Source organism: Sinohyriopsis cumingii, chromosome 6, assembly GCF_028554795.1.
Source record: "Sinohyriopsis cumingii isolate HCF-2022 chromosome 6, ASM2855479v2, whole genome shotgun sequence".
NCBI lineage: Eukaryota > Metazoa > Mollusca > Bivalvia > Unionida > Unionidae > Sinohyriopsis > Sinohyriopsis cumingii.
This window is the reverse complement of record NC_142966.1, coordinates 164,332,788-164,345,558: the sequence shown is the minus strand read 5'-3', so window position 1 is coordinate 164,345,558 and position 12,771 is coordinate 164,332,788. Positions and strand designations below refer to the sequence as shown.

Here is a 12,771-nt window from a genome sequence, read left to right as displayed (position 1 = left end):
ATTTTTACAAGGTGAGAACAATGGTATTACACTATAGTAAGTACATTCAATAGTTTTCAGAAAAGCCATAGTATTATTTTACATATGGAAATAATATCAGCATCAAAAGATAATTCATGTTTGTTTACAAATGCTAGTTAGGTTGAAAATAACATTAAATTGAATTCAAGTGTGAATTGGATGGGTTAATATATCCATGTGTTTTCGAAAAGCGGTAGATTTGCAGATCACATTTATCATGGTAATAAGTTGTATCGAGCCAGATAGCAAAGTAGTTAATACCTTCAATATGAAATAAATTAAATGTTGACAAAATACACAGCTTTGTACGCGGCCGAATTTGCAGTACAGTTTAAAGACCTTGTAAACATGAAAACGTCAGTCTTCAACGATTTAGCAAAAGAAGATATAACTTATAAAGCACAGAGCTTTATTTTTAAGGCAAGATATTTTTACTCAGTGTATAAAGCAGCTGTTTAAGAAACAACGAAAGGAATATCAAAATTCCACGTAAATATTGAAATCATCCATTCCGTAGGAAAGATGGTTTGACAATGGTTCAAAAAATGTTTCTTCTTTACGACGGTGGTGCTTTTAGCTCACAATTTTCAGGCATAATTTATTCGCTTGTTGTTGTCATAGCATTTTACTTGATAAGACAAAATGCATCTCCATTATTGACGACCAACAAAAACGATAATATTAAACAAAATCTTCACACCGGTTCTGAAATGTCAGTTGCTTTTAATACAATCAATTAATGACGGTAGTACATTATACACATCAGAAAATAAAATATAATCATTCTGAATTGAAAGAATGATTAGTTGAACAGTCTGTTTAAGCATTATAAATTAACCGTAAACCAGTATTCTGCACAGAAGTGGTAAAGTTTGCTACGATTTTATGGCTTTAATCTAAGTAAAGCAAACAAGGCAAAACCGACGCGTTTAGTAAAATCCAAGACGTAATTTATTTCCTTTGAATGCAAAACGAAAATTTAAAAGGAACTTACATCATTGTCAGTTGAATTCCAAATAGTCCATAAAGCTCTATCACACGTCCAATCGTATAAAGTATTCCGAATTAATTAGAGTGATGTTCAAATTTTTATCTTGATTGTGTTGATATATCAATAGCCTGGAATAATGATAATGTGTTAACAGCTTTAATGTATCACAATGATATAATCCAAGATGTCTATAAACAAATTAGCAATGATCATTTAATAGCAATTTAGCCTAAAACTCAAGGACCACATTGTAATTCCAGTGAATGATATGAATAACTAAATCCTCTCAAATAAAAATTAACGCACAACATCCTTTTTATACTAGTCACATGTTAAGGTAGGAATGATTCATTTTAATAAAAACAAACTTATATAATATAAAACCTCCAAAATTATAAGAGGACCAGGATGATGGTCTAACGTTAATTTCTCGAACATTAAAAGTTTCCACAAGATTAAGTCTTTTTCTAAACGTTTACTAACGAACAAAGCAAAATATCAGGTAAACCAGACATTCCCGAGGGGAAAACGAGTGACATAAGGTCAAATCTAAGTAAACAAGTTTACCTACAAGAAATAAGTTTCTTAACACATAATCTACGATTTTAGACACAGCTAGCTATGAAATATGTTGTTTACAAAAGAAGATATTAGTCAGATTGGCCGAATCTTCTGCCCTCAATTATAGACAAATGTCACGCACAGAATACAAATTAAATATGTACATAATTTGTTAACCAAGTACATGATCAGTGACAGGCACATAGTGCTGGTATAAAAGAATAATCAAGAGTACAATCACAGACAAACTAGATATTTATTTGTGTTTTATGTTTCGTCAAAGTAATATTGGGCTGAAGATGTTAAAACAAGAAGAAGGTATATCATATTCGATATGCTTCTAAATAAATCCTTAAAGAGAGAAAACCTGAATATATAAAGTGTGACGAAAAAGAATTGTAAAGCCGGAACGTTAATGATTTGTTTGACATATAAGGAAAACTTCTGAACTTTCTCAGAAAACAGACATATCTAATAGGAAGGATAGCATGACTACAAATGCTAGAATTCACTTAATGTATTCAAAATGAAACCGGAAAATGAGTTATCTTTTAGAAAAGCTAATTGAGAGATACAAGAGCTTATCACGACTGCTGATTAATATGCATTACCCCAAGTGAATAATTTATAAAAGAAAGCGTATCTTGTTTTCAGTTACCTGATAACTGCTCCACTGGGAACGCGCAAATTTAAAACCCAAGTTACTTATCTCAGATTTATTAAATACGATTAATTTGGGTGATGCAGACATCTAAAAACTTCAGGATTGGAAAGGAAATTTTACAGAAGGAATGTTTGGCCAACAAGAGTTACCGCTAGTTCACAAATAAGCTGAAATATAAACAATTACTGAGATATTGAAGAGCAAAAGAATGAAATGTATAAATGTCTGTCAGTGTAAATTGTAACACATACGAGTCGCTGTACAGTTGGGAATCAGCCGAATATGTATAAGTCACAAGAGCGTGACAGCCTTGAGTATTTTACAAATGTTTTTAAAGATAATCCTGTTCATGAAGATATAAATAACAACGTATTAGAGTTCAAGGTTTTGAACCTTAGACAGCATGACAGTCCATCCAAAAATAACAAAATGAGATATAGGAGAATTATTTAATAGGTCGTCATGGGAGAGTGTTTGCTACACACGAGTGCATATAAGACTAACTAATTAGCATCGGTTTTTGTTGATGTGTGATTAGTCGTGAGGGAATATGGGTTCGTATGCGCAGGCAAAGCGAAAAGTGCCGTTTACCCGCGGACCTGGGTTCGAATCTCCATAGAGTACGAATTAAAAATTCTCTAACCTGTATAATAGTATTATTTGTATTAATAATTAATTCTGCCTACTATTATCAAGCATTCGTCTATAGAATCCAGGGATAGCACTTTCTGTTCTGTCTGGTGTATATTGATAATTCTCTCTCTCTCTCTCTATCTCTCGTTATATATATATATATATATATATATATATATATATATATATATATATATACAACTCAAAAGTCTGACTCAAATTTGTATTTTTTGTTCAAAGACATGTCCGCTATGTCCGCTACAACGTGCCTTTTAAGATTGTGTTCAAAATAATATGATAGTTACGCTTTTATATATATATATATACAACTCAAAAGTCTGACTCAAATTTGTATTTTTTGTTCAAAGACATGTCCGCTATGTCCGCTACAACGTGCCTTTTAAGATTGTGTTCAAAATAATATGATAGTTACGCTTTTATTTATGATAAATAACATATTTCACGATATGTTTTACATTTCAAATTTTAATGTGACAAAATAAAGAAATTAGATGTGCAAAGATCGGTTGTGTCCGACTCTGCTTAAAATGATATAATACGTATATAGCGTTTTGTTTATCAATGCCACATTCTTAATCCTTATTATTCGCAGAAAATCATTTCTAGTATTAAAACTAGTGTCGTTTTGATATTTGAAAATCGTTTGTGAATCAGAAATTACTTATGTCATATTAAAACATTCGTGTGTAATATTTTGAGATAGTGTTTTTATAATCCCTCCAAATAATTTGCTAAAATTCAGAACCATGCCCCTTTCCTTTCTTAATTTCATGTAATACACGCATGTCCCTTGTATTTCAGATCAGGCCTGTTCTTTGGGACCACAAAATCTTACCCGTTTCGGACCATCATGTGAATACCTGTGTCACTGTGGCGGATACCAGTGTGACAGGAATACTGGAGAATGTCTTGGCGACAATGAATGTGATGCTGGCTGGATGGGGTCTGGATGCCAATACGGTAAGACTGGAACCATTATTCATCGAGTAAACTATGCTTGTAATATCAAATTGGTTTTTGATATAGGCTTTGAACTATCATTTAGTAACTTTACAAATTGACACTTGCGTGACATTAGCAAACATTCAGTCAAACATTATATCCAAGCTACACCTGATACAAATCTTGACTTTGCAGAGTTGCGTATTGTTAATGAAACAGATTCGTACTTAACAGTTATTATCAATTCATGAAAACATAATTTGCAAAGTTAACCAACTAACCACTGGACAATGTATAGACCAATAAGTTTAGGCAAACTATTGGGCAAATGGACTGACCAATTTTATTAGGCTTCATAATTGAGAAGCATTTGTTTAAATATAGATCTGGAACCGCAACCATGTGAATATGGCCTTTTGAATGGTGGAGATTGGTTGACACATCCGTAGCTACTTTTAAAAAAAGATACAGATTTAGAGGCTCAAAATTTCTCTACATGACGAATGATATATATATATATATATATATATATATATATATATATATATATATATATATATATATATATATATATATATATATATATATATATATATATATATATATTTATATATACACACACTTAGAGAGAGACCCACATGTTATTTAGACCCAAAGATTAAATAAATCAATAAATTACTAAATCAACAAATAAGACCAGGAAATCAGGAAATGCAGCAACAATACTGATTATTATATTATTAGTTATTATACGTTTTATAATAGGAAAATGAATATATTAGTAACATTTTGTAACATTTGTTTAACATTTAGAAAATATCCCAGCGATTTTGGTCTTATATAATCCCATATGTATATATCCATGCCAATTACATTTTTGTTCATCTGCTCCTTCATTCTCTCCGTTCCTTTCTCCCTCCCCAGCATCACAATCTACATACCTTATAATGTGTCAACTATAGATCCACAAGTGTTTATGTATGAAATCAATGAGGTACCATCATCAAATGCCTAAATACGAACTCCAACGAGCAAAATGCAGACGTTAAGTGTTGCCTTTATTATAATTATCATTCTACATGAATTATGGAAACTATCAGTTTCTGAAATGGCATGGCATGTTGTATGTGTTACCCAAGCTGTATTGTAGATATTAATACCTACGACAAACGATAAGTATGTTAAATAACTAAGGATAAAATACTTGTTTTAACATCACTGTTTCTTTTGGAAAATGATGGATAAATTTGATGTTGATCATTTTTAAGTGAATATAAAAATTGAATGCAGCGTTTGGTACCAAACTAGACTACAAGCTTGCAGAAAGCCACACAAAACTTCACGTCGGAAGATAGAAATAAACAACATAAAGAACAAAACTCGTTCAATTTGAACTCACAATCATTATATCTTGTTGTTTCTACACTGGACCTAACATACCCCAACAATATCAAACCACAAAGAGTGGACACGTATTAGCAACAAAATACTTTAATGTGCCTACAAATATCGTCATTATTGCGACAAAATACTGTTTGTACATGATACGTAAAAGTAAAATTTCTTAAACATCATTGTCCCAAAAGAATTATAAAACTTAGAAACTTCGAATGATCGAATTGATAATGCAGCGGTAATGACATTGGAACATAATAGAGAACAGTGTTCCAAGTAAACCTATTTTTAAATATAATAAAATAAACTATATCTTTTTAATAGATATTCGGAATTATTTCACTTGTGAAGCGGAACCATTATGTATTGTAGCGTTTGGCTAAATGTAGAAATGTAGATATCTATATCCAGAAGCAGTGTAGGGTCGCACATATCACTACTAGGTGATATGTGATATCATGTCCGAGGATCATGTAAATGTATTGTAACAAATCCGTACTCGGTTTTCTGAGCATTAGCAAATACGTTTTTAAACCTAATCATATCCATGTCACCGGGACACGAAGTCTGTTAGGTGTTTCGCAGCGTACGAATATCAACGCCATTAAATTAGTTATCTCTATAGGAATCTGATGTATATTTGGTTGACGTAAATGACGTTGTGTTTTTGTGCCAGCCTCGTGAAAATATAGTATACCACTTGATTGTTAATATTCCCGTTAAGATCATCGACTAATGATGCATCCTCGATGTCAGTGATAAATTCAATAACATTATTTTTATCATCATCATCCTTTTGTATTATCATTGAATTGGTCATCTGAGGATGGTGCCACTAAATAAAGTTCGTCCCATTTAAGCCATCTCATTATCAGGTTGAGTAGAAACTGAGTTTTACCAGACCCAGATGGACCAATGATAATGGCACGAACAGATTATGGTATTGCTTGATGAAACTTAACTGGCTCCTGCTCTCGCGTTGCTGAGAAGTCAATCACATCCATGTTGCAGTAATATTGCAAACATATGAGTTTGCTTTGTGTTCGATGTGCAAAAGTCACTGATACTAGTAGATTAAAAACAGCAACGACAAAGTGCACTTACAGGTGCTTGTGTGAAATGTGATACAGAAAAAAATTGGTGTCGTCTCCGGAGACGTCAAAGGCTGATGATACCGTTCCGGCTCTCGGAACATTAACAGGAGCTCCATGGGCTATATATCCTTGTGAAAAACACCTTCCGGGATATAACTATTGTGGTCCTGGAACTCAACTTGTTATTAGACTCCACGAAAACAAATCAACCAAATCTAAGAGAATATCCAGTAAATGCAATTGATCAAGCTTGCCATGTTCATGATGTCGCGTATACAAATCAAAATCTACAACAACGACCTTATGCGGAGGTGAAGCAGATTCACACGTTGAAGTCTGTAAAGCTATATCTCTAAGAGAATTGCTTACCAAATGGCTGATAAGATCAGCAATAAATGGTAAGTTAGCCATAGGGTACGACAATTAATTGTATATAATTGTAATAATGGAGTCAATTTATTATAGTCCAAGAGGATATTGGAGGCGTAGAGCAGCGATTAGCAAACTCGCTGATGCAACATGTGTCTCGCGTGGTTTCGCTTCAGATTGGTTAGCCCGACAGGCAATATGGCAGATTTACTACCGCCACCTAAACAGAACCAACAAGGATGGTTTGATGTTAGCACCTATAACGAAGTTCATCAGGTAAATGTCAAAAAGCACATACAAACACTGGTTCACGGTCGTCGACGTTTCTTGTAGATACAAAGAAGCTGAACCATATCAGCTAAAACAGCAACTGAAGCTGCAACCGTGTTTGAACGAATTTATCAAAGTGGAACATTATATGGCCACATTTGCTACAGGTTGATCCTGGCAAAGAATTTCATGCTGTAGTAACATCACTGATGGAACAAAATATGGTTAAAATTAGACAATTACAGACCGCAATTCATCTCGATCAGGCAATGATGAACAATTGTTAGAATATCAGTATGCTCAGGAAATATCCACTGACAAGAAATCTCGTGAATGGGTCGCAAGACTACCAAATGTGAATGCTACTTTAAACAACGAAGTTACGCGTGGAATTTCTATGAAACCCATCAATGCAATATTGAAGAAACACAAACGTTTTAAGCGACTTGATTCTTTCTCACAACTAACATTACTCGGTAACGTGACAGTCAGGTATTTATATTAACCTGGCAAACTTGAGGGTAGTAAATAAAATAGCAACCGATCCTATTTTGTGAGGTGTACCCACCCATACAATTTCCAATGTGATATGATCTACAGTCAGACTTGCAATTTACAGACTAGATTAATCCGCTCGTCAGCGTGGTTTTGTCCGTGAACATTTACAAATGATTCATGAAAATACACAACTACCACCATCATAAATTCGCTAACACATCAAAGCACTAGTTCCCCTACGTCGGTTACATTCAAGTCGGGTCAGCATCATATTTACACATGTATGGCCAAGACTACTATTATCTTGGTCCACGGTAAATTGTCGTGATTTATTAGGAGAATATCGCCACAACGTTATAGTGTTACAGCAAACGAGGTGATTCTTTTGTAGTTGTTTCAGCGTCATGATAAACTCAACGTCAAGATCAAACTTGCAGTTAAGCTTTCTGTCATTTCATTGATACCCAGCTAATGTTTGCCTTACCATATTAGATGGTTCGGGTGTTTTAGGCTGATTATCTTCCACTGTGGAAACCATACTGTGTAACTGATACATTTTTGTAACTCTCGATACTGCCAAGTACACTAGATGTAATCATTCTACAACATTATCAACAATCCAAATATTATTATCCAGGATTGTTAGACCCTGTGATGAATGAATGGCTATTGCATTTCCTATAGTCCAATCCCCCGATGGCTGCGCTAAAAGTTTCTGAACAACATCCACGGGGACATCAAAGCAATATTATTAAGAAGGGGTTTTTGTTTCTTCAATGATCCCGAAATCTCGACGTCAACATTTTGTTGACGAGTATCGTCTAGGCGATAGCATTATGGGAAAGGTCGATCTGAACATGTTTTCCTTGTGAAGTGAAAATAATTTACTTTGAAGTTAATCACGAACTATTTTCCTGGATGCAATCAGGTCAATATGGCGCCATAAATTCCATAAATCATCAATCGTCGTTTCTGGAATTACTTCAAAATCATCCAGAATTGAGTCTGGTTGGATTTTAGTCTCATTTTGCCATTCAGCTTTTTCAATAATTCATCGGTGGAGCTGGGGTCCTCTAACATTTTTTTTTCGTAATAATCTACATATTCTTTCAACCAACAATGTCGGGATTGTCCGGAAAAAGGTATGATTACCTCCGTTGATTTTGTTGATAGCCAATCAAGGAACATGTTCAACGTGTCATTGGACACAGTATGTATTTCATCCCTGATGATGATCTTAGGAATATATTTCTCTCTCATTCTTTCTTGAGTCCACACATCACCACGCCATTGAAAGAAACTATTATAAGTATGAGACTTAACACCTCTCTCTCTCTTTCGTCTCCATGGCAAGTCGATTAATTGTCGTTAGAACTACCATGTCTGAATCCATAAACAATCTTAACGCGTGGACAGTTTTTACAGAACCACCAGGACCATTAAGATAACCCGTTTTTTTTTTTCGAGATATAGGATCATTAACTGATAGCGATAATGACGGCTGTGATAATTGTCCATTTTTGTAATATCAAGAATAAGGTTTATCATCTACTGATCCTGAATAATTAGATATCATCTCATTTTTACGAGCCATTGACCCCATATTCGCCTACAGTTCATCTAGAAGCGCTATGTTTGAATCGCTGGTATAAAATGAATCTGTCGCGACTCTGACAGCATCCTTGGAAATCGGTTGATCATCGATAGCAGGTTTATTGACACATATGCAAGCATTGACGATCTCAAATGAGTAAACTGGGGCGAATCACCGTCAAAGTAGCTGATAATAGTGACTAATTTAGTTCCATTTGGTAGATTTACAAGTTCTATATGCACAACTACATATTTCTTTGTCGTACCAGCAGCTGTAAAGTCTTCTTCTGCTTCATCTATGATTATTCTTGTCCAAAAGCGTTTATTATCAGATGAAGCTCCATGTGTAAATTTACCAATGATTTTTCGACCTATATCCTTAACAAATGAATTATCATCTCAAAATAAGACCTATATTCACCCATTCCAAGAAAACTTCTGGGATAACATGCAACCATTTCAATTGAGATAATGTCCTTGTAATTATATTTAGCATTATAGAGACCTCCGTATCTATATTCAACACATGAGCGCTAAATATGTTCAAGAAATTCCATATGTGCTGGTCTCCATGAAGTATTTTGGTGAGAGTATGAGCAACGACAGATGGGATTGTAAAACAATGTTTCAGTAATTGTTTTACTAGATATATGTCCGGTATGTATTTTAGTGCAACCATAATCATTTGCTCATGAAGGAATTCCGTACGATAAATTTCATCAGATGGTGATAGACATTGATCAAGTCCTTGGGGGTTGTCGTCATCAGACTGTTCACAGTCCGCATTCTGAAACGGCCAGACCACGACTGGGTCGCTTTAGCGGATATTCCAAAATACAATAAAAAATATCAGCGTAGTAAAATCTAAATTTGTTATGGGTGGAAATTGTTTTATACTCTCGGTCCATATGTGAGTGTTGTGGTAAATTATTACTATCGGAGAGCCCTTCTATTTATACTTCGACGTGTACAAGATCTCATTGGTTATTGTCCTTACTTGTATGGGCAATTTTAATTTCTTTTCCAACTCAGAGACAACTTTTATTCTGCTCCATTTATTTTACACCTTCAGCCCATTCGTTTACTTTTTTGCGTTGCAGATCTATTAGAACATTTCCTCGTTATGGGTTCATGAACTGTTCTGTGATTCCCTCGAATACACCATTTAGAATGAAACGTTTTGTTGCAGTCCTCATCGGAAAAGGAGCATCAATATCAGGTTCATGATGCAGTGGATAAATCACATAAACAGCTGCCCTCACAGGATATGCTCGTTCATAATATGGCTTGTAAATACAGTCAGCATCCATTATTTGGAAGTTTTGCTTAACGTGACAACCTGACGGTGTTGTGATTCCCGAACAAGCTTACATTTGTCACGGATAATACGATTGCGTAACTGCAAATTCGGTATTCTCTTACCGATTAATCTGTCAAAATCGGACCTGGGATGGGAAGGTTTGATCGTGTCTAATCTTGCAAACTCCTCCATTATGTAATTATGCCAAATATATCTTCTAATTAAAAATAAACCTAAATCAATATACAATGACTTCACGAGCAAAGAATAGTTGCCAGTGGCTGATGATTGGATCAAATCCATGCTGCTACAATTGCTGCGGGTGTCATCAATCGAGTGTGCGACGAGGGCATATAGGGCCAAAACCATGTGTGAAATGTGCAAGTTTTGTCAGAGGAAAATCAGAACTTTGCGTTAACTATGCTAGAAGAAAACACATCGCTTTGAAACGGTATTATGAATTAAAACTCGATGGCGGCCCAACAAAGGACGCTATAGATTATCTCAGTAGATCGCAAAGCGTGTAATCCGCATGATATCCTTTTTAATAATACCAGATTATTCATTTAGACAAAAGATACAAACTGAACATGGAAACACCATCGTAGAATTCAGAAGTATCCCATCTTTGATAATTATGAGGCAAATCGCACTGGTGTAATACAAAACTGTTGACTGAAAAAGTCGGTCGGTTTTGTTAGTAACGTCTGTTACTTTATGATCTGCCATGTCACAGATTTGTTTATGAGTTCTTTAACAGCTTGATCAATGATGATCTTGTTGTTAATCAATTAACGGCCAAAAACTTAATAATTCTTTATATAATCTTCCAAACAGCAAACATCCAAGGCAAGTTAGCTCTGTAAAGCTACAGACAGATGATATAATGGATTTCTCATAAATGACCGAGGTTGGAAAATATTTTAGTATTCATCCATATCCAGTACCCCTTGTTGCAGATGATATATTCAACTCAGCATTATAGAAGCGGTATAATCAACAAACCAAAGTTTCAATATTAATATAATTAAACCACCTTAGATTCCTTGTAATCTAACGATTCGTGTCATCCGTGGCTGTCGTAGAAAATGACATGCATTTAAGGGAGAAAACCCTGCTGAGACTAAACAGTACGACAAAGAACAGCAACTATGTAGCCACGCTCCCAGTCATAATCATTATGAAATACAAAGACCTGCAGTTACTATAATGTGTTTGTGTTGTTCTATTTAGATTACGTTGGATTTGTCATTAAAATGTGCTTGGATGATAGGTATAAAATACAAACCTGAGCCTCGAGCGGGTCGCCGAAGGTTTTCGATAATGTGCTTTGTTCGGTATTGATAAATATTAGTTCCTAAAACATAACATGACAAGTTTCCGTGGTCTAATGGTAGCGTGGCGGATTTCACAATCGACGTGGAAAACTTTCATCGTGTACCAATCCCGTGACGGGCACATATTTATCGGCTTGTAAAGGAATATTATAATAACTGGGGACGGAGGCGCCTGACTCAAAAGTCAACAGCTTATGCTTGCATCCGACTTGCTGATTATTAGTAATTCGCCTTCCACCACGTCGAGCCCCACAGGATTCGCTTGGTGGGGGGTATGGCGCAAAAATTATTATGATCAGTAAGTAGGATGCTAGCATCCACCGCTGAGGGTAGAATAGCGCGGAAGAATTACTTGGACAGCCTTCTGAAATTTCGGCCATGATGGACCACCACCACCCCAGCGTCTTAAATATTGACAGTAAGAGTGATGGGCCAAACATAGCCAGCAATTGAAAAGACAGAAAAGAACTGTAAAAAGGCGAAAATAACCTGTACTAAAAGGTATCATGGAGGATACCCTAATAAAGAACTGTCAAAAAGAGAAAATAGCCCCGTGATGGGTACCCCACTGACAAAAAGAGAAAATAGCCTCATGAAGGGTATCCCACAAAATTAGAGTGAAGAACTGTCAGCCAGTAATAGAAGAGTCTCATGGAAGAGTACCCATGAAGGTATCCTATTGAACGGCAAATAAACTGTCAACGAGAGAAGGGACCCCATTGAACGGCAAAGAAACTGTAAAAAAGAGAAAGGACCCCTTAAAACGGCAACTTAAACAAACAGAAAAAAAGAAGTGATTCAATGAAACGCAAAAATAACTGGCAAAACGAGTAAGCCTCATTTTGCAGGGTACCCCATGAAGGGACCCCATGGAACGGCAGAAATGCTTGGCTCTTACTGTCTATTTTTGCTACTTAAAACAACATGTGACATGTGCTAACACATTAATCATTTATTTAAAGAAATATTTGTATTATATAATAAATCACTAAAATATGAATGCGATTATTTTTGCGATTGAAAAGGTACATGACACGGATGCTAGCATCCGACTTGCTAGTCATATTGATCAGGAAAAAATC

The 12,771-nt window shown here is 35.1% G+C and overlaps 1 protein-coding gene across 1 annotated transcript in view; it reads left to right on the top strand.

Moving 5' to 3' along the window:
• The window catches only part of LOC149798455 (uncharacterized), a 63,872-nt gene that overhangs the window by 33,871 nt on the left and 17,230 nt on the right, over positions 1 to 12,771 (top strand). The window contains exon 5 of the mRNA XM_089960874.1: positions 3,693 to 3,851. Within this exon, the coding sequence (XP_089817000.1) occupies positions 3,693 to 3,851 (159 nt within the window). The remainder of the gene's footprint in view (positions 1 to 3,692; positions 3,852 to 12,771) is intronic.